Below are 23448 nucleotides of genomic sequence, written 5' to 3'. Positions count from 1 at the left end.
GGAAAGTGTAAATTTGGGGAGTATTTGATGTGCAAAACCCCATAAAAGAAAATAGGAAGGATAGGTGTAAAAGGTAATCTCTCTAGAGTCTAGAGGGATTGCCTTTAAACTCTAAAGTGTAAATTTGATGTCCAAAGCCCCAAACAGGAAGGGTAGGTGTAAAAGGTAATCCCTCTAGACTAGACTCTTGAGTCTAGACCCCATAGGCCCTAGGGATATATGTTCTTGTACCTATGTGTATCTATACCACCAACATGTGATTGGAATTTGTGGTAAAAAGTGAGGTTGTGTACTGCATGGGCATTGGGTAGTCTTAATTCAGAAAGATCAACAACTACCAAGAAGAAAGGTCTACTTCAACCACATTTCTTTGGGGCCATGAGATGCAGCATGGGGCCGATCTTCTCTAAGGACTAATATTACAGAAGTTGCCTGCATCAACTACATTTCTTTGGGATCCATCATCCATGGTTGGTGGGATCAGAATGGGTCCGATCTCTAGGGACTAATATTAGAGAAGTCAATGATGGGCAAGGGAGTTCAAAGATTGCCATCAATCTTGGAGGGCAAGAAGAGGGAGGCATTCCATGGGAGCAAGGGAGCTCCTTTGGAAGGGTGCAGTGTTAGTAGGTGGCATGTGGCCACGCAGGCAAATGCCAGAAAGGTAAAGGGCACGACGCAAGGGGGGAAAAAGCCTTACAAGGCGGGGCCCGCCAGGTCAGCTGCCAACTCAGCTGCAGCTCTAAATGAGTACCTGTGAATCTCTGGGTCCCACGGAGGCACGTAACACACCATGTGTGCAGCTTGAAAGAGTGTCACATGCTCATGCACATGCACTGGCGTCCCCCGACGGGAGGGGTTGCATGACGCGTCACACTACGTGCTGACTAGACTAGCTGCGTCTTCTTGCTGCAGAGAACGCGAGGGAAGAGCCTTTTGAAATTTCCAGACCGATTACGAGCTCGACCAGGCGCGTCTAGAAAAGTACAAGCATCCTTCAAGGCTTCCTCGCTCCAGCCTCCATGCTCCCCTTTTCAGCCTCTTTAGAGTTTCGCTTTAGGGTTTCAGATCCTTTCTAGGGTTTCCAGATGTGGTCTTTGAGTAATTGCAGCCACAGCGGTAGCGGTGGCGGTGGCGGTGGCGGTGGCAATCCAGCAGCGTCATCCACCATCATCATCTTTTAGGGTTTCAGACCTCCCCTACGTCTGCTACGTCTCGTGGCTCTGTCTATGAGCAATAGTAGGAGCTGCATTGGCCATGCCAAATGCAGATTGAGCAGCAACGGAGGAGGGGGGCCTTCTCCGCAGAGGTTGCTCATCGACGTCTAGCAACGCATCTGGTTGACTTTCAGGCCTCTGCTACTCATCCACTTTAGTGTTCCAGGCCTCTGTAAGGGTTTCCAGGGTTCCATTTTCATGGCACAATTTAAGAGCAACAGCAGCAGCAGCAACAGCAGCGGAGGCGATGGGAGATGTAGGTCGAGCAGCAGTAATAAGGCAGGAGGGGGTGCCACACCGCAGATGTTGCTCATTGAGCTCAAGCAGCGGATCCTGGCCGCTCTGAACAAGCTTGCAGATCGGGATACCCAGCACATCGCAGTGGAGGATCTGGAGCGGATCGCCGAAACTCTAACCCCCGAAGGAATTTCTCTGTGCCTCTCCTGTCTGTATGACACGGACTCGCAACAGAAGAGTGCTGTGCGCAAGGAATGTGTGAAGATGTTCGGCACTCTGGCGTCCCTCCATGACGATCTCTTGGCTCCTCATCTATCCAAGATTGTCATCAACATTGTCAAGCGCCTCAGAGACCCTGACTCAAGCATTCGTGATGCCTGCGTTGATGCCATCGGAACCCTAGCTGCCAAGGTTTCTCCTGCAAGCAGTGGAGGGGGGGAGAACGTTCCCGCTGCATTTGCAGGAGCACTCGGTGTCTTTGCCAAGCCCCTCTTTGATGTTCTGAATGAGCAGAGCAGGAGCGTCCAGGTAGGGGCAGCCATGTGCCTTGCCGGGGTCATTGACAACCTCAAAGACCCTCCACCTGGTTCTCTGCAACGCCTCTGCCCTCGCATTATCAAGCTCTTGAACAGCCCTACCTTTACTGCCAAAGCTGCTTTGCTTTCTGTCACAGCAAGCATTGTCCAGGTACCCTATGCTTGCTCTATGTGGCTAATCGAGTTTGATTTAACTGAAGTGTTAGAATCAGGTGTCTGTGATTTAGCTGGCTAGATGGTGAGTTTTTTCTCTGGCTTGAAATTGCAGGCAGGTGGGGCTACATCCTACCAGTGTCTCGCGATGGTAATGGCCTGTGTACAAGAGTGTCTCAAGAGCAATGATTGGGCAACAAGGAAGGCTGCTTCTGAAACACTTGCATGCATGGCCTCTAGCATTGGTCCCACTCTAGGTACCTTCAAGATTTCAGGTCTTGAAGCTCTCGAGGCTTGCCGATTTGACAAGGTTTTGACTTCTTACTGGACCTCTTGTTCATTGAATTTATCATTTTCATTAATTTCAGAATGTTTTGTGCATGGCTTGAAGCTTTATGAGTAGACTTTTGTAACGTTAAGATTCCATTCTCATCAGTCCAAATAGAAAATTGAATTTTAAATTTTCATCAATCTATATAGGTGAAACCAGTCCGTGATATGGTGGTTCAAACTTTGCAAGTTTGGAAAAGGATTCCGAATTCTGACTTGGAACCAGACAGAATTTCTGCAGTGAAAGGTAATAAATGCCTTAGTAGCTGGTTATAGCTTTTTTTTAAAGTCGAAGGACTATTGTTTTGTTCTTAAGGTGAGTGCTTGTTTGGTTTCCTGAGTACCTAGACACATTTTTTGCACTTCTTTTGTGCTCTGGATCGTGCTTCTATCTAAACATGACTTTCTATGGCTTTTCACAACTACGTTCTTTCGTCCTACAGTTACAGACCAGGAGAGTTCAGAGTCTCGTCTTTAGCATAGCGTTTTTCTGAGGGTCTTCTATTTTCTTTGAATTCTTATATACTTTTGCTTTAAATGTCTTACTGGTACATGTAGGATGTAGACTTGCAATTGCTTTTGGGCACCTGATGGCACAGATAACGATATTAGAGCATGTGCTCTAGGCTATGCATGATGGAGTTGATACTCAGGAGCTTTGCGAATAGGAAGTCTCTCAAAGTCAGGATTAAAACTCTTTTCTTTGTTAAGCGTGGGAAATAACATGAACGTTGTAATGCTAATGCTTTTTCAGAGAACACTTGCATGGAGAGCCAAGAGTGTCAAGTAACAAGAAGGAAAGTCGAAGGCTTGGGGGAAGCTGCTACTATGCTGAAACATATCTCTCAAATCAATTCAGATTATGAGGTGCAGGATGGTGGTTGCTTTGGCTTCAGTCATTCAAGATCAGCTGCGAATAAAATTTATGGCGACATACAAAAAAAGCGCACCCCTCTTGTTGATAAGAGAGCCAATCCCCCCTTTTTTGGAAAAGTGGAGAAGAAAGATCCTAGTAATTGGCAGATAGACATTGCTTTGCCTCGAGCACCCACAGGGGGTGTACAAGATGCTTTGGACATAGATGCCTCAAAGCAACACAGTAAAGAAAGAAAGGCCTTTCAAGAACACTTCAGCTTAGGCCGTACTGCTGATCACCAGGAGTTATTGGAGATTTACAGCAGGAGATCAGGAGAGCCATTAAAGAAAACAAATGCCCCACATACTGTGGTAGAAAATGAGGTCTTTGAAGAAGGTGTTGGAATGAGCAGCTCAAAAAGTCGAAGTTCAATCACCAAACACGGTTCATGTATGGAGTCAACTTCTCAACTTGAGGAAGTTGATATTGGGTCTTGGTCGGTTGGAGCAGGCATGGTCAGCAGTTCTAGTAGCAGCATCATCGATGGCCAAGCTGTGAATACAGAGAATGACTCAGCCCTTATAAGAAGACAGTTGTGTCAGATAGAGAATCAACAGACAAGTATTTTGGAGCTGTTGCAGGTACTGTAAACGTTTACACAAAGAAGTTTGAGTACATAATTTTTTAATATGAAAGCTTTTGCTTCCTTGTTTAGAATTGAAATTTATTCCTTTCTTGTACATTCCTCAACTACGCTTAGGTGAAGTATGATCCATGCAAGTGTGTTTAAGTCATAGTAACAGGAAACTGTTTCCTAGCCCGGAAATGCTGTTTCTCGAGAGTTGCCGTTTTCGTTTCTGTTTCTTTGTTTCCTAATCTCCAATAAAAAATCACCCGTTGATTTGTCTCATCTAGTGCTTGCTTAGTGATTTTCTACAAATTTTGCTCACTATTTATTTCAAATTATGATGGTGTACTCCTAAAACTTTTCCCTAGTTATTAACTTTCTCACTATTTTTATATTACGTATCATACATCCATTGTTTTCTAGCCATTTCCGTTTCCTAGTTTTGAGCCGTTGCCGTTTCCCAAAAGTCGGCAGTTGCCGTTGCCGTTTCATGCAACTATGGTTTAAGTGCATTTCTGGCTAAACTACCCACTCCTCGATTGAATCTATGTAGATTTCTTCTGTAATTACTGTTTGGCTAAACTACCCACTCCTCGATCGAATCTATATAGATTTCTTCTGTAATTACTGTAGACTATTTGGCTCCTTGTGCTTTTGCATTCTTTTCCGCCTTATCCATCACTGGAGGTTGACTAAGGGCACCACCACCCTGTGTACATTTGTTTTTGGCAATTACAAATTAATTTACTTCTCATTGCTTACTATTTGATTTAAGAAAGGAAAATAAAGGGCTTCCTTGGTTCCACCAAATTAGGAGAGATATGACGTATTTAGGGTTTTGCTAGTTGTTTTGGATGAGAGATTTTGTTTAAGAACCTTACTCATGTGCATGCTCTTACGTACTTGATCCTTTAGCTATGCCATGTCTTTTCTTCACAACAACTTGCTTCTTTTGTTCTCTTGCTTCTAGGTTCTTCTCAGTTCCTCCAAATCGTAGCTATGCTTTCAAGGGGCTTTATGGGTTGTGTTACTCCCTAGAGCCAACATCCTGAGCCTTGACATAATGGGAAAAAGATGTCCAAGATAAACGACCTAGTAATTGAGTGAAGTTATTCTTCAAGCAAACACACCATGAAGAGGATCCTCATAAATTTGTCTTCCTTGGTGTCAACTACCTTTTTGTTGTAATAATTCTTTCTATTTGTTATGATCCTTAGTGCTAGGCTTCATTATGGTTGAGTTTGCCTTGTATCTCCGGAGCTCTGACAGAAACTCAGTACACAGACCTTTGTATGAATGTATGGTCTTACGTGTGTGTGTGTGTGTGTGTCCGTGTCTGTGCACGCGTGGGGTGTGGGGGAGCATATATTGATACCAAGTTCTACACCCACTATTAGGCACTGATGAAGTTAGTGGGGATATCGTAGTATCCAATCCATACTATGAATGATGGAGTTGATGGTTTATTGTCTTGTGGATGACTACCATGACGTTATAAATTCCACATTCTTATAAGGTGAATTTGGACAGGTTCCTAGATTCATCTAGGTATATATAAGATGTAGAATGTAGCTGGTCTTTCTTAGTTTTGATGTCAATAGTGAAGATATAATCTCTTTTTAATGAAGAGAAGTCGTGTTTCCAAGGTTTGAAGCATACAGCTTGATTTCAAAGTGCAATTTGATTCTAAGAGTATAGCTAAAAGCGAGTTAATCCATAGGAACCACAAAGAAGTGAAAGAGAAGGGAGATACAAAGGGAGGTGGACTATTGGTGCCCTGACAACACAGTGCTTGTATGAACATAATGCTTATGATTACAATAAAATGCAAGAGAGAAACTGAAGACTACTCGAAGATGAATTTTATACAGTGAACATCAATAACTACATAGAAACCTTAGTGGAGGGAAACGGGAAATGGAAACGGACATGAAAACAAAAATTTCGAGGAGAGCCGAAATGAACTCACATGTGATCCCATTATGACATGAATTTTATGGTTTATAAGAATAAAAGGAGAATCAAATGGATATCAGTTGTTGTAGTGAGCTTTGCATACACAAACAAAGTTTTTAAAAGTGGATGCATTGCACTGGCCGATTGCTGGTCGGCTAGGTCCAAGTTCCGAAATTCATGTGATGAGCAGTCAACATGTTCCTTAGTCTTTTCTTATGCTGGCCGACAGCAACACCACCTCTTCCATCAGAAAATCTCTTGCCTAAACAGCACCACATGCTCCTAAAATCTGTGTTTCTAGTGAGTCTTTATCATGTCGTCTCCAAGATTAGCCCTGAGATTAGCATGAACATGTGTGTGCACATGACAGTCCGAGACATGTCAGGCACGAGCTACGAAGGTTAGTCTCCAAAGCCATAGAGAGTCTGCATGTGTCAGTTCTCTTACCTACTTGGAGAATTCATTAGATAGGTTCATGTAGAGGCCAACTTCGCCGCCGTTAGTCATTGCATTAGCAAGTATGTTAGGGCATTTGCACATGGGCCAGTTCATAAGGCACCCCATCATGGGGGTTGTCTTGCATGTGGGTCTAAAGATCCTATGCCACCACTCCTACGCATGATGGCTAGCCTAGCTAGCATACTTAGCATATTGGCCACCTTCTAGTCCATGCATGGCATAGACAGCCAGTCCGCAGCCTACAGAGGCCTCCATACTGCAGCAGTCGGCCAACATAAGGAGTTTGCAAACATCAGTCGGCCAGCATGGTGTGCATACGAACATCAGTTGGCTAGCATATAAACATTGCTCATCAGGAGTCGGGTATGTTGTCTGCCAGCATAAATCATATGCGCAACATTTTATGCTAGCAAATTTGGCATTTTCTTGTCCACAAAACCAGGCTGACAACACATGAAGATTGACCAACAACATAAATTCATATATAATCAAGCGATTCATCCATAGCATAAATCATTCTCATAAATCAGTCTACAAGTAGTCAAGAGTAGTGAGGTATGCACAAGGTTGGAGAAGTGGATGCACTGCATCAACTTTGCAGCACAAACTTGATGTCATGCATCAACTCGATGCTTAGGATCAAGTTTGTGCGGCAAAGTTGATTGCATCAACTTTGCATACAAACAAAGTTTTTAAAAGTGGATACATTGCATCAGCTTTGCCACACAAACTTGATGCTATGCATTGAATTGATGCCCAACATCACGCTTGTGCGGCAAAGTTGATGTAGTGGATCAACTTCAAGAAAGTTCGAGTTGATGCACACCATGAAGTTTGTGCAGCATAGTTGATGGAGTGCATCAACATCAACTTTGCATACACAAACAAGTTTTCTTAAAGTTGATGCATTGTATCAACTTTGCTGTACAAACTTGATGTTGTGCATCAACTCGATGCACAACATCAAGTTTGTGCGGCAAAGATTAGGTCAACTCTTTTTGTGTACTTGAAGATGTACGTTAGTTGTTGCATTCACCTTATGTCACGTGCGCACATGGACATGGCTAATCTCCAGGCTCACCCTTGTTTTGGACAGCAGACAAACAATATATTTAGGGCACTAGCAAGGCTCAGGATTATTCCTATTTGGGTAGGACAGCAGTTGGCAAGGTAGACAAGGGCATGCACATGAAGTCGAGATGATGTTTATTGGTGGGTTTTGTCCTTGCTGCTGGCTGACAGTAGGTCGAGAACCTATATAAAGGTTAGGATAGGAAAGGTTCCTATTCAACACACTTAGGACTGAAAGAAGGCACATAGAGCCTCGCGCATGTGACATTTAGGTCATGCATTAGGGTTTGTTGCAGCATGCAATAGTTATATGCATAGTTTTGCATTAGCAAATAAGAGTTTGAAGCAGTGTCACGTGCACACCCATCAGTTGTACAAGTGGCATGGCATCATCAAGCATTAATCAGGACATCTAAGTATTATTCAGGCATATATCAGCATAAACATGTATATGGGGGTGTTTCAGCACCAACATCAGTACCTTAGTCTTCATGAGCATGTAAGGCATTCATTTGCATCAGGTCGGGACTGTTAGCACCAGGCGACAGCACATTATGACCAGCCGACAGCATGGTATGGGCAACCGACAGCAGTTAGGCATTTATGGCAAGTCGTGAGCATCTGGGGGGCTGGCCGACTGCAGCACACTGGCCGACCAGCAGCCAGGTTCACATATATATAGAAGCACATCCATTCAGTCCATCATATCTCAGTTCAGTTCATAGATCATCCATCTCCTCAGCGTTTCCTTCCTAGGCAACAAGGAGAGCATCAGTTCAGCATCAGTTTTCAGCATACATCAGGTCCAAGCTTCCCTTCAGCATTTCCTTTCCAGGAGACAAGAGAAAGTCAGTGGGACAGCAGTTCATCCAGCATATAGTCATCAAATCAGCATATTCAGCACCATAGGCAGCATATTCAGCACTCAAGTCATCATTCCTACCTCCTACATAGAGGGAAGCCGGCATCGAAGGGTGGACCTCAGCATTGGAGCAAGGAACAGTCCTCAGCATTAGCATTCAGCCCATCCCTCTCATCCCGAAAAGGACCTCCATCTAGGACAGCATCATAGATCTATTTAGATCTCATTGTAAACCCATTCATCTAATATAGCTGCATTGCATTGCATTGACACTATTTGTCTATCTTTTAAGCATCATTAAGTGAAGTTTAGTTAGCCTAAGGTTGTGTTTACGATGGTCAATCTCTCACCTGTCACATTGGTATTAGAGTGTTACAGGGTAACCAGCCTTAGATCATTTTCATTCCATCAGTCATTTAGTGAAACATCATGTTAATCGCTTCCGCACAGTTAAACCCAGCTCTCAAAATCTTGCAGGCCATCCTTAGGGATATTCCGTTAGGCATGCATTAGTAACCCATCTATCTGCATTCTTGCACAGCATATAGGGTTGCACATGGCTTGCATAGCAGTCATCTTAGCAGTGAGTCTTATATCTGCAAGGCATACATGTTTGCCCATGAATTCTTTGGGGAAGAATGACATCCATCATCAAAGGAGTACATAAAGTTTTGGGCTTCAACTGGCAGTAGTAGGGGGTTCTCTTCCACAGAAGAAGACGGAAGTTTGCTCCAACATCGCCTCAGGAGATTCAGTGTTTTAGGAACGACGGAGATGGTAGGTGAAAGGATTCCACAAACAAGTCAAGGGTGACTCAGGTATTTCCAAGCAGTTTTAGTGGCATTTGCCATTCATGTTCCTGCAGCAGACAAGTCTATGGCTCAAAGGATTCAACTCCTATAGTCGACCTCAATCTTGATAGAAGAAGTCAGAAGGGGGCAGTGGTTTCAGTGGAGAAGGATCACCAAAGGAGTCGAAAGGTTGCCAGGTATACCACCTAGCAACAGTTTAGCAGAGGGGAATGTCACGTGCACACCCATGAGGTGTACAAGTGGCATGGCATCATCAAGCATTAATTAGGACATCTAAGTATTATTCGGGCACATATCAGCATAAGCATGTATATGGGGGTGTTTCAGCACCAACATCAGTACCTTAGTCTTCATGAGCATGTAAGGCATTCATTTGCATTAGGTCGGGACTGTTAGCACCAGTCGACAGCACATTATGACGAGCCGACAGCATGGTATGGGCAGTCGACAGCAGTTAGGCATTTATGGCAAGTCGTGAGCATCTGGGGGGCTGGCCGACTGCAGCATAGTGGCCGACCAGTAACCAGGCTCACATATATATAGAAGCGCATCCATTCAGTCCATCATATCTCAGTTCAGTTCATAGATCATCCATCTCCTCAGCGTTTCCTTCCCAAGCAACAAGGAGAGCATCAGTTCAACATCAGTTCATCAGCGTTTTCAGCATACATCAGGTCCAAGCTTCCCTTATACATCAGGTCCAAGCTTCCCTTCAGCGTTTCCTTTCCAGGAGACAAGGGAAAGTCAATGGGACAGCAGTTCATCTAGCATATAGTCATCAAATCAGCATATTCAGCACTCAAGTCATCATTCCTACCTCCTACATAGAGGGAAGCCGGCATCGAAGGGTGGACCTCAACATTGGAGCAAGGAACAGTCCTTAGCATCAGCATGCAGCCCATCCCTTTCATCCCGAGAAGGATCTCCGTCTAGGACAGCATCATAGATCTATTTAGATCTCATTGTAAACCCATTCATCTAATATAGCTGCATTGCATTGCATTGACACTATTTGTCTATCTCTTAAGCATCATTAAGTGAAGTTTAGTTAGCGTAAGGTTGTGTTTACGACGGTCAATCTCTCACATGTCACAAGTAAATCCTTATGTTAGGTTTTACATGTAGGAGTCTTGCATGCAGAATGCTAGAGTCTAGGTCTAGGTAGGAGGTATCAAAGTTGCAAGGGAAGTTGCTTGAGAAGAATGTGAAGCTTGGTTCTATATTGAGAGCTTGAAGCATAATTTAGACACGAAGATGATGAAAAGCTTGATATAGAGGGAAAGAGGAAGAACATCGAGGAAGATGTTGAAGGAATGGGAGAACTTGTTGGTAGGTTTTCAAAGACCAAGTCAAGGCAATGCAAGAACATTGGCAAAAGTAGTTGTGGTTGACAAAAGTAGAATAGAGGTAAGTGTTCCAATTGTTGAAACTATGGCATAATAACAAGACAAGGGATTTAGCAAAAAGCTCATACGATATTCCATTAGATAGAGGGTTTTTATATAGGCTTGAGTACATCTCCATTAGCCACTGTTTGTGACTCCTAAGCTTGAGTAAGTCATTCCCTGATCTTACCTAGATTTGAGGACTATCTCCCTTGAAATTAGCATCCACTTGGGCCTTTTCTCACCATCTTCTAGGTTCCTTCTTTTGGTCTCCATTTGGGTTGGACATTCCACATACATCTTCACATTTGGGCTTCCTTTGAGCCTTTGAATCTTAGTCATGAGTAACACAACTCATATACTCTAGCTCTTGGTCCTTTGGTGAAGAACGCTTTCTCCTTGTAATGTGATAAAGGTCCACTTGCTTTGACTTTGAGTCTTTTGTTCTCTTCAATTAAGGTTGCTTCAATGCCGATGAAGGTCGAGTTGAGTAGATTTTTCAAGGTAGTCACCAATGGGCTCGATGCTTCCAAGGTCATGCTCTTGAGAAGGATTGTTATGGCATCCTCCTCATCCACATTGGAGCTCCAATACATGCAGGTTGTTGCATGAAACTTTTCATTTTGTTTAAGTGAGCTTGAAGTGACTCACTTTCTTTTATGTCCAATCCATAAAACTAAATTTTCAAAGTAATTTTAGAGTTCTTTTGTTTGGCTCACAAACAACTTTTCTAGTTCATCCCATGCTTCTTTTGAATTTTCTTCGGATGTAATATATGATGGATGAAACTATCTCCTAGTCTTAATGCAATGATGGCTAGGGCTCGTTCATCTCTTCCGAGTCAAAATCTTTTTCTTCTCCTTCCAATCTAGGACACTTTGCCCTTCCACAAACAATCCCCAAAGAAAATCCTTCATGAATATAAGTTTAAGCTTTGCTTGCCATGTATGGAAAACATCACCATTAAATTTATCAACCATGAGTGGTGTTATCATGATTTTTCTATGGGGATGGGAAGGTCTTAGCAATGGAGTGACCCAATGTCAATGCCTAGTCTCTTATAAAGGTAGATATATGCATTTTATATGATTACCTTTTCTTAATTTTAAAAACTGTAAAACCAGAGAATACCTTGTTTTGGGAGAGAATTAGAGTACCAAACCAATGGGGAAACTGAATTTGATGATGTACTAGGCTTTGGCAACACCCCAATGGTAGAGTTGAATCCTTAATGGCTCAAAAAATTGATTGTTATTAGCACTAATCACAATGTTAATGTGAGTAATTTTTTTGCTAATAAACCAAAGAATGATTCGAAGATTAAAGCTCAAATACTTGTTGTTTGTGCTCAACAAATCAACATGTATATCCTCCACATGCTATATGATGAACCCATGACTCAACTCCACAAGATTTGATAGAAAATATGATGTTGCTGGAAATTTGCCACCGCCTGCTGGGAGCTTTTTGAATGATTGTCTTCCCTCCTTTGATGCCTTGAAGACTCTAGGGTTGTTGTAGATGCTCCAAACAAGGTCTCCTAGTAGTAGATGAGCTCAAACACTCCGATTCTTGATGATATTGGTGCTTGGGAAAAGAGGGGATGTCATGTGCACAGTGTGTATCTACTGTGTGCTATACGCATGCAAGACTAGTTTCGAGGCTTGGGGAAGCTTGAAACTAGGCAGGCTGATTGACAAGCTGAGTTAGGGAAATACTAACGGGCGGGCACCCAAGTATGGACGGGCGGGCGGCCAAGTGTGGACGCCCGATGATTGGCCAAGAGCCTATAAAAGGGTGGCCAAGGTTATTAGAGATTCTTGCGAGTTTGTGAGAGCTCTATGGTCTTGGAGCCTGGATCTAGTGCAGACGTGCACTTGCTTTATGCAGCCGAGGCCGGCAGCAATCTCGAGGCCCGCAAGGGCAGCTTCGTGGCGGTATGGGACGTCGCGAGGAGGAGATTGGTCGGTACGTCAACCTAGTTAGCTCAGCTCGTGGCTCGGTGGGGACAGCAAGTTGGTAGGTAGAGAAGAAGAGGTCGAAGAACGGTATGTGTTAAAAAGCTTGCTGTTTTTCTGTGCATATTGCAGTTTTCAGATTTAGTATGTGTTTTTTCTTCATCAAAGAGACCCATGTTGATGGGGAGATGGTAGTTTTAGTAGGGTTGATTGCTTTGCAAAGAAGAGGCCTGTTTTGTTGTGCATACGCATAAACTGCAGGGAGAGAAACAAAAATAACTAGAGAAAAAGCATGTTTGCTTTTCGTTGATGTTGAACGAGAGAGAGAGAGAGAGAGAGCAAGAGACGTGCTGTTCACGTTGGCAGGTTTGTATTGCAGGTGGTGGTTATCGGCGGGCTGAAGGCGCCTAGGCCAGGCATGGCGGGTGCCCAGGCCACGTGGCCTTGTGGCTAGGCTAGCGCAGCCAGCCCAGGCGGCGCTTAGGCCAAGCGGGCAGTGCCCAGGCGAGCCCAGGCCTATGCAGGCGCCCCAGCCAGGCCTACGCAGCCTAGCGCAGGCGGCCTAGGCCAGGCAGGCCAGCGCTCACGCCAGGCAGGCCAGCGCCTAGGCAGGCGCCCCAACCACGCCCATGTAGGCGGCCAGCTCTACGTTGGCAGGCGGCCCAGCGTAAGTAACGGTTGGTGCACACAGCCATGGACTCCAACCACAGGCGACGACGGCAATAAAGCTGACGGCGAAGGTGACGCTTGCAGACAGCACGCTGGCGGGTTAATCCAGGGGGAGAAGAAAAAAAAAACAAAGGAAAGCTTACGTTTTTAGCTTTCGTTTTTTTTTAGAGTTTAAAATTTTCTAAGTTTTAAAAGACCCTCCTCCAAAGTTTAAAGGTGTTTATTTTTTTAAAAAAAGAAAAAAGAATATATATATATATATATATATATATATATATATATATATATATATATATATATATATAAAGAAAAAAAAACACAAAAGCTAAAGCAAAAGCTAAGCCTAGCTTTTGGAGATTTTTGGCTTTTGGGAAACCTTTATAAACCCCCTCACGTGGGCTTCTTGCCACACATCTCTCAAGTTCTCAAGTTTTTAAGCTCTCAAGCTCTCAAGGTCGCTCGCACTTTTATTGTGCAAAGATCGAATTTTCTCTCCACGTACCCTCTTCACGATGTCGACCCAAGAATCAGAGTTGGAGCCCCTCGTGAAACGCGAAGGCTTGCCGGCTACGGAAGGTACCGATGCCGATCTTTTTGACGATTTTGTGTCAAAATCAGATTTCCAAGAGTTCAAAGTAGCTCTCGAAGCTTCTTCGATGGAACGTCATGCACAAATCGCAGCCCAGATGCAAGCTTTGCAGAACTCCATCGCTCTATTGACCACTACCCTCTCTACTTTCTCGAGTATGGATACCTTGGCTTCAGCTTTAGGTCCCAACATTACTCCGGAACCGTTCGGGGGCGAGCAAAAGCAACGCACCAAGGAGATCGTGGACACGTGGCTACACAAGTGGCAAGTTCACTTTCAGTTTCATCCATACGATGACGGAAAGAAGATCCAATTAGCAGCAGGTTTTCTGTCCGGCAAAGCTTTGCTTTGGTGGAAGGAACTCAACCCTGAGCCAACGACTTGGGCACAATTTGAAGATATCTTCAAGAAAGAATTCCTCAAGAAAGAGGATGATTACGATGTTGTTGCTCGGTTTTCAGCTTTGACCATGACCTTGCAGCACCTCACTTATGAGGTCTACCTCCAGAAGTTTCGTGACTTGCAGATGAAAGCTACAAAGATGGAACCCATTACTCTGTTGGGGTTTTTCGTAGCTGGTTTACCAGACTCGTACCGATTACAGGTTAAAAATAACAAATGTAAAACTTTGGACGAGGCCATTCATTCAGCTCGTATCTATGATGATACGATGGTCTCTTCCAAGTTGAAACCCGTTACCGAGCAGGGGAACAAGCATAAAAGAAAGTTATCCGCACCTATGGCTAACACGAATGAAGGCAAGTCTTCGGACCAACCTTCGAAGAATTCCAATTCGACACCAGCGAAGAAGAAACGACTCCTTAGGGCTTTGAAGCTCAAGAAGAAAGGACATTGTTTTATTTGTGAAGAAAAAGGACACATGCGTAACGAGTGCCCAAAGCAAAAGGGTATCAAGTTAAACGCAGGACCCAAGCCAAAGACAGCTAACCAGTTGTCTTTGACAGGTACGTCAATTACTGTACTTTCTCGCCCTAGTACTTGTTCTGATTGTCTGTTCAATTCTAAGGTATTTGGCATGCATGATCTTCTCCGAGTTTATGGAGAAGTGAATGGCCATAAGATTCACATTCTGTTAGACCCTGGCAGTTCGCATAATTTTGTTAACTACAAACTTGTGCAGAAATTAAGTCTTGATACGACACTCAGCGACCATACCTATGAGGTACGTCTACCTGCGGGAAGACAAGTTTGGGATCGCAAGGTGGAGATGCTTCCAATCCAGATTCAGGACTACAAAGATACTCTGGATGCTATGTTATGCATCTGGAAAATGTAGACTTGTTATTAGGGATCGAGTGGTTTAAGACTCTTGACGTCCAGATAGATTGGTCTAGTCATATTTTTTCTTTTCAGCATAGGGACACCAAGTATAGTATTTTAGGTGATTGTATTCATCCCTCTCAGGGACCTCTTGTAAATACAATTGATTTTGGAAATATAATGAATTCTTCTTTGTATATCGCTTTTCATTGTGTATTGATTCCACTTTCTTCTTTTCTCATCCCTTCCATGGATGTGAATAAATTAAGTGTGTTTGAAAGCAAAGAATTACAGAAGATACTTGATTCTTTTCAAGATGTATTTCCTAAGGAATTGCCATGGGTTTACCACCTGAACGGGCAGTAGATCATCGTATTGACTTGATCCCTGGTGCTCATCCTGTGAGTATTCCACCTTATAGATTGAGCCAAGCTGAGAAAGATGAGTTGGCTAAACAACTCGAAGATTATTTGAGGATGGGCCAGATCCGTCCAAGTAAATCACCTTGGGGTGCACCCGTATTGCTTAGGAGAAAGAAGGACAATACTTGGAGAATGTGTATAGATTACAAGAGATTGAACAAGCTGACCATTAAGAACCGTTATCCTCTCCCTAGATCAGATGACCTGATTGACCGGTTAGCAGGAGCGAAATATTTCACGAAGATAGATTTACGTACTGGCTATCACCAGATACGTATTCATGAAAGGCATGTCGAAAGAATCGCCTTTCGGACTAGGTATGGCCATTACGAGTTTCTCGTATTACCTTTTGGGTTAACCAATGCTCCAGCCACTTTCCAGCAAATGATGAACGATCTTTTTCGTGAACATTTGGGGAAATTTGTGGTGGTGTTCTTGGATGATATTTTGATTTATAGTCGTACTCTTGAGGATCATGTCAGACACCTCACAATTGTCTTATCTATTTTAAGACAGAATCGACTATATGCTAAGTTAAGTAAATGTGAGTTCTTTATGACTGACATCATTTACTTGGGACACAAGATCACTAGAGATGGGATCACTAGAGATGGATTGAGCATTGACCATGACCGAGTTCAGAAGGTTTTGGACTGGCCTATACCGCGAATAGTGAAACAACTTCGTTCTTTTCTCGGTTTTGTTGTTTTTCTTCGAAAATCTGTACGGGAGTACTCTCAGCTCACACTACTGATGACCGACTTATTGAAAGGTCGTGGACGTAAGTCAAATCAGCCTATCACTTGGAATATCGATTTGGATATGGCCTTCAGACTTTTGAAAGATAAAGTCAAGGAAGCACCTATCTTAGCATTGCCTGATCCTAGTCGGCCTTATGTTCTTGAAACTGATGCCAGTGACTATGCTATCGGGACTGCTCTATTTCAAGATGGTAGACCGGTTGCTTTTGAAAGTAAAAAGCTAGACGACACTCAATCTCGTTGGCCAACCCTTGAGAAGGAGCTTTATGCTGTGATTCATGCTCTCAAGGTTTGGAGACATTATTTATATGGCTCCAAGTTTGTGGTATTGACTGATCATCAGTCAATCAAGTATGTGTGTGATGCGGATGATTTGAGAGGAAGGAAAGCTCGTTGGGCAGAGTTAATGCAAGATTTTGATTTTGAGATCCGTTATCGGAAAGGGTCCATGAATAGTATTGCAGATGCGCTTAGTCGGATTAGAGAGGTGAATACTTTGTCGTTCACCGAGATTTCTACCGACTTATTTCAGTCATTGAGAGGGCTTTGCAGGACTGATAGTTATTTTGGTCCATTTTGGCAGAAGATCCAGGACGGGAGCTCATTGATTGACCAAGACTCGATGACTGAGCAGTCTACCATTCAGGCTGCAGGAGGCCAGTGGATGATTCGGAATGGTTTACTGTTCCGTAATGACAAAATTTGTGTACCACAGATCCCGGACATTAGGTCCAAGATTCTAAGGGAGTGTCACGACGCCCCTTCTGCTGGACACCCTGGGGTACACAAGACACTATCATTAGTGAAACACACTTTTTATTGGCCGAAGATGAAAGGGTATGTAGAAGATTATGTTCTCAAGTGTCAAATTTGTCAGGCAAATAAAGCTGAACGCTTTAGACAGGCTGGGTTGTTGCATCCTTTGCAAATCCCAAGTAATAAATGGAAAAGTATTTCCATGGATTTTATTACCGGATTGCCAAGAACACATCAAGGCCACGATTCTATTTGGGTTGTGGTAGATCGCTTGACAAAAATGGCTAGATTTTTACCAACCCGGAAGACTATTACAACTATGCAATTAGCTCGGCAGTTTATCGAGCAATTGTTTAGACTGTACGGGTTACCGCAGGACATAGTCAGTGATAGGGACTCTAAGTTTACGAGTGATTTTTGGAAACTTGTTTTTGAGAAGTTGGAAACAACTTTGAATTTGAGTTCCTCTGATCATCCTCAATCTGATGGCCAGACTGAAAGAGTGAATCAGATTTTGGAGGATATGCTTCGAGCATATGTATCCAAAAGACAAAGTTCATGGGAGGATTATCTTCCTATGTTAGAATTTGCATATAACAGTACTAAGCATACGAGTACAGGGTTTAGTCCTTTCATGCTTATGTATGGTTTTCAACCTAGATCATCTGTTACAGTAGGATTCTCAGGACTTCAGCATGATGCAGCACGTAATTTTTTGCAAGATATGCAGGAAATGTTACAAGTTGCGAAAGAATCTATTAGAAGTGCTCAAGACCGAGACCGGTTTTATTCTAATAGACATCGTTCATCTAGGGAGTTCTCTGAAGGAATGATGGTGTATTTGCGAGTTCCGAAAGATTTCGAGACTTTATGGACAGGTAGGTCTCCAAAATTATCCCCTAGATACTGTGGACCATTTCGTGTTACACGACGGATTGGTTCAGTTGCGTATGAATTGGATTTGCCTTCTCATGCGAAAGTTCATCCTGTATTTCATGTCAGTAGACTTAAGGAAGTATTGGGTGGAGCAGATCAGTTAGTTACTCCTCAAGAAATTATAAATGTCGAAGACATAACATTTGTTTCGCACCAACCTGAAAAGATTCTTGGATTTCGTGAACGAAGATTGCATCATACACTTATCACGGAATACAAGATCAAGTGGAAGGATCGTGTTGAGGAGGACGCTACATGGGAGACATTGACTACTCTTCAGAGAGATTACCTTGGCTTTTTAGTGAGCTCAGGAGTGAGCTCTTAGCGGAAGGGGAGTATGTCATGTGCACAGTTTGTATCTATCGTGTGCTATACGCATGCAAGACTAGTTTCGAGGCTTGGGGAAGCTTGGAACTAGGCAGGCTGATTGACGAGTTGAGTTAGGGAAATACTAACGGGCAGGCACCCAAGTATGGACGGGCGGGCGGCCAAGTGTGGACGCCCGATGACCGGCCAAGAGCCTATAAAAGGGTGGCCAAGGTTAGTTATTGGTTATTAGAGATTCTTGCGAGTTTGTGGAGAGCTCTATGGTCTTGGAGCCTGGATCTAGTGCAGACGTGCACCTGCTTTATGCAGCCAAGGCCGGCAGCAATCTCGAGGCCCGCGAGGGCAGCTTCGTGGCGGTATGGGACGTCGCGAGGAGGAGATTGGTCGGTACGTCAACCTAGTTAGCTCAGCTCGTGGCTCGGTGGGGACAGGACTGTGGGCTTGCCCACGGCTGGCTGTCATGGTTGGGTGGTGAGTCAGGCCTGCATCCCCTTGCTTGTTTGTTTGTTCGTTTGTTTGCAGGATTCGAGTTTCGATCCAAGATCGATCACGAGGGGGATCCGTGGGGATTTGACAGGGGAAAAGAAGGTTTAGTAACTAATTAGTAACGCTAGTGATTTTGCTAACTAGGGTTGTCCTAGGATGCAAGAGATTTAGCAAAAAGCTCATATGATATTCCATTAGATAGAGGATCTCTATATAGGCTTAGTACATCTTCATTAGCCACTAATTGTGACTCCTAAGCTTGATTAAAACATCTCCTAATCTTGCCTCGATTTGAGGACCACCTCCCTTGAAGTGAGCAACCCACTTGGGCCTTTTCTCACCTTCTTCTAGGCGCCTTCTTTTGGTCTCTATTTGAACCTTAGTCTATGATTAATACAACTCATACATCATTCCCCCCTCTCCCCCTCACCCAATATCACTTGCTTTTTTCAACAATAGACAGCACAGTTAGTGGCAGCACCAATAGTCCAGGTTCATCAGTTTTCATCCTTCAAGTTTAGTACAAGGGAGGATGAGGTGAGTCCTAATCAACAGGAGTTTCCCATGTCAACAGTTACAATGGAGTTTGCAGTGGAAGAAGAGCTAGAAGAGAGCAAGTTAAGCCTATAGCTGGGCCAGATTGAAGATGGAGAAAAGGTGAATCTGTTCCCTTGTATTCCAAGTTTAGCAAGAGGGTATGCCATGTACATCACCCACGTCAGCGCCATGTGGACATGGTCAGCAAGGTAAATGGCAAGTTTAGAGGTCGGATAGGCACCTCTCAGAAGGCCTAGGAGTTGTTTTGATACCCCAAGGCTAGGTGCCCAAGTGTGGAGCCAATTGACGTTTGGTCAGTTGGGAAATGCCTTCTGGGGCTGTTTGCTGGCTGACCAATAGGACAGCCTACTACCAGCCCTAGACTAGCCAACCAGCTGACCAACCCTACAGATTCATATAATAGGAGGATGATGGGCAAATTGAGAGCATCTAGTGCCAGATTTGCCAAGTCAAAGTCACGTGCAGCATTGGAAGTGCCTAAATCAGCAAGGAGGCAGCCCCAAAAGCAGATCCAGCCACGCACAAGTATTGGGACAGCAATAACCTTTGTTATGCATATAGCTTAACGCTAGCAAAATTGGATTTTGCTAGAATCAATTTCATGTTTTGCAATATTTACAGTTGATTAGGTCAACTCTCTAGTCTATTTGTGTATTTGTAGCATTAAGTGATTAGCATTAATCAGCATCGTATTCGCATTTAATTAGTGTTAATCAAGTCACAGTTTCGCACGCATGCTACATGATTGCTGTTACATCTTGTGTTCAAACTTCTGCTCTCATTTCTCTGTGTCCTCAGTTACTAAATAGCTTCAGGTTATTATACTTGTACTTTTCCACATTACAGATGAGCTCTCTGTGCCTGACTTTTCTCTATTTCCAAGTGGGCTTATGTATGTGTTGCCGACAGAGCTCAAGCCCTTTCACTTGATGATACTATAACCATGACATTTTAATATGTTGGGTGCTAACGATGATTTTCTTCAACTTTGTGAACAGAAGTTTATGGACAGATCCGAGGAGAATTTACTGAAGTTGGAGGCCAGGATTGCTGGAGTAGAGTCTATTGTGGGCAACCTTGTCACAGATTTAGCAAATGGAAGATGTGATGGTAATCCTGCTCGATGTTGCAGCAAGCTTCATGCTGTTTCTGATCATTTAAATCCCAAGGTTTGGAAGAAGAGTGAGACTAATGGGTATTCACAAGACAGGCCTGTCTCATCGGAAAGCATAACTTCGGCAAGAGGTGGCAGAAATTCACCATTAAGAAGCTCACAATTAGGCACAGGTATCACTGGATTCAATGAATCCAGATTTGGATCAGCTGCATGTGCTCCCTTGTCAGGAAATCCTTTGTCTGAGTCACAGGCTAACTCTTGGAGAGTTCACGTTGATGTTTCGTCTGACAGTTTGCAAAGAAGAACAAGAAATGAAGCTGATAGTAACAATTTTTTGGGTAAAAACATGCAAGATAGAGGGCCAGTTTCTTCCCGGCTTGGCGAGGGTCCATCTGCTAGAAGCATATGGCAAGCTTCTAAGGATGAGGCTACTCTTGCGGCGATTAGAGTTGCGGGAGAGGATGGAAGGATAAAAGTTCCAGAGAGCTTCAAAGTCACAACGGGATCAAGTCAGTCGAATGCTGAGGTGAAACCAGAGGTCCTAATGCATAAGATTGGCGGGCAAGGCAAGGGTCCATTTTGGAGTCTTTGGGCAAGGGCGGCAGAGTTTTTGCGGTCTGGTGATGTGGACTCAGCATACGTGGAGGTGCTTTGTGCAGGCGATGAGCTGCTGCTAGTGCGGCTTATGAGCAGAACTGGTCCTGTTCTCGAACAACTGTCAAATGGCACCACCCATGAGCTATTGCGAACCATTATTCAATTAATGCTGCAGCAAAGCTTTCTGGATGTCATTATACCCTGGGTGCAACAGGTTTGTTGTCTTAATGGCACGTTTTTAACATTCTTGAAGTTTGCGTATGGGACGCAAGCCTTGTGTAATGATGCTCTATTTGTCTTCAGGTAGCAGATCTAGTCACAAGCAATGGGGCAGATTGTTTGGGCTTCTCTCTTGATGCCAAAAGAGAATTAATTGCTTCTTTGGAAGAAGCTTCAACTTCTAATTATCCCGAAAAATGGATTGCAACAACACTTCATGAGTTAGCTGTTCAGCTTGCTACCAGCTGGGGCCTTGTCCAAACAAGGTGATTGCTTGCTAATCTTGCAATCTAGAGGCAGATGCCCTTATTATTTGTTGACCACTTTCATGGGAAGGCAGGCAGATATGATGACCACTTTCATGGGAAGGTCTGAGCAGTTTGTTCAATGTGCAGAGTTGCTTTTTTTGAAGCTGCATCTTTACAGTTTGCCTTTTAAAGGCTAGTGTTGTGGTTAAAAAGTGCCTGCCTATGTAGAAATAATACTATCTAGAGAGAGGTCTTCTTTGAAAATTTCAAGAGGATATGCATCTAGGTGCAAGAGTCCCTATTGCACCATAGAGAACTTGTAAATAATGACTGCTTTGTGTGGAACTTTCTTTAGACTTTTGTCCAACAGATTTCGTGCTGAAAGGCACTACATAATGAAACTTTTGGCTGTTGCTACTACCCATTTTCTTGAGAGTAGAGTGCTGTTGCTCGAATTCTAGAGAGCTCGCTCGTGCATCTTGAGAATCCACAAGTAATTTTCTTTGCTTAGAAATGCATTTTTTTTGGGGGTGGAATAGTCATCATAAATTTGGAAACTTTGATCACCATTTTTGAATCATGAATAAAACTTTCATAGTACCTATGAAAGTTTTATTGATAGCTATGACTGTCTTAAAGTAGTCAAATGCCTTGTCATCTAATTAGTGATTGACATGAATGGACCAACAAGAATCCCACTATCCCTACTCCTATCTAATGAAAGTGAAGAAATACACAAAGACAATCCATTCCTTTCAAGTAATCATAGAGATTTCCGTATGTATTAAGAAGAAAAAGGAGTGCATATTTACAGGTCTTCTGTTTAGATGGTGATAACATTATGCTCCCTTATTGATGTATTAACAGGGAATGCATGCCTATATCTCTTGGTATTAATAGGGAATGCATGCAAAAGCAACGTGTTGGAAAGCATGTACGTGGCATGATTTATACATCACCACTTATTTTTCAAGGTGAGGTTTAATAGAGTGGGCTAAAGATATCTTCATACGTATATTTTTTATTAATGCCAAGAGTTTTTTCTCATATTAATTCTTAGAGAAAGTAACTATAGAGTCTACAATTTGGCAAAAACCATTGCCTTACCTAAACACACAATAAGAAACCTAGCATCTCTCTTCTCATGGCATACCCTATAACACTATGAATTGTTGCACTCATTTATCTTATTGCCCTACTGACTTGGTTTATTGTTGGCATCATTTGGGGGGGATGATAAAAAGTTTTTTGTTACACTACAACACTCAAGCCCATTAATTGCGTACATCCACACAGTCGTATTCATCTTGCATGGTCTACATCCAATAATCATTTTCTTGTGTTTCCTCAAAGGAAATAGGTTCCTCTTCATTGCATATATTGGAAACGAGAGCATGCAACTCTTAACACATTCCACCTTTTTTGGTGCCTTGCTCACTATATGTCTTAAGATACTCAACCTTTTGTGCCATAAAGGTACACTTGCTCTCCTTTGCATACAATTTGTTTGCATCCAAAACCTTACATACATTAAGTGCTCTTTCTCACTCTTGCTATATATCAAGATATCGTCAAAGAACACAAGAATCCATTTGTAAAGGAAAGGTTCAAGCACTTTGTTCATGAAGGCTTAAAACATGACTGGTGCATTACACAACCCAAATAGCATCACCAAGTAATGGCAAAGACCTCTCTCGGTTTGGAAAGTCATCTTGTACTCATCACCCTCTTTGATTCTCAATTGGTGGTACCCCAATCTCAAATCAATTTTGGAGAAGAAACGTGCATCCTTCAACTAATCAAGCAAGTCATCAATCCTAGGAATAGGGAATCTATTCTTGATTGTTGACTTATTCAAATCCCTCCTCAAATGGCAATGGATATATTTATTTGAAAGTGTGAAAGCTTTTGTATGGATATTTGATTTTATTACAAAGGTTGTACATATTTATATGGTTAAGGGTTTAAATCTATTTTGAGTAGTTATACTTGTACGCTCAATAAAGCAAGCTATTTTTCTTA

General features: G+C 43.0%; 1 protein-coding gene across 1 annotated transcript; it reads left to right on the top strand.

Annotated features, from left to right (window-relative positions):
* Positions 1–931: 931 nt before the first annotated feature.
* Positions 932–21846, top strand: LOC147622794 (microtubule-associated protein TORTIFOLIA1-like). Its single transcript, XM_086822435.1, has 6 exons — positions 932–2141; positions 2259–2453; positions 2624–2720; positions 3228–3970; positions 20244–21173; positions 21263–21846. Exons 1-6 carry the CDS (start codon positions 1416–1418, stop codon positions 21446–21448), a joined length of 2877 nt encoding a protein of 958 aa, XP_086678561.1. The 5' UTR covers positions 932–1415; the 3' UTR covers positions 21449–21846.
* The last annotated feature ends 1602 nt before the right edge of the window (positions 21847–23448 follow it).

Source organism: Cibotium barometz, chromosome 28, assembly GCF_041138505.1.
Source record: "Cibotium barometz isolate CiBa-2024 chromosome 28, ASM4113850v1, whole genome shotgun sequence".
NCBI classification, from domain to species: domain Eukaryota; kingdom Viridiplantae; phylum Streptophyta; class Polypodiopsida; order Cyatheales; family Cibotiaceae; genus Cibotium; species Cibotium barometz.
The sequence above is the reverse complement of the archived record's forward strand: the minus strand, read 5'-3'. Positions and strand labels throughout refer to the sequence as shown.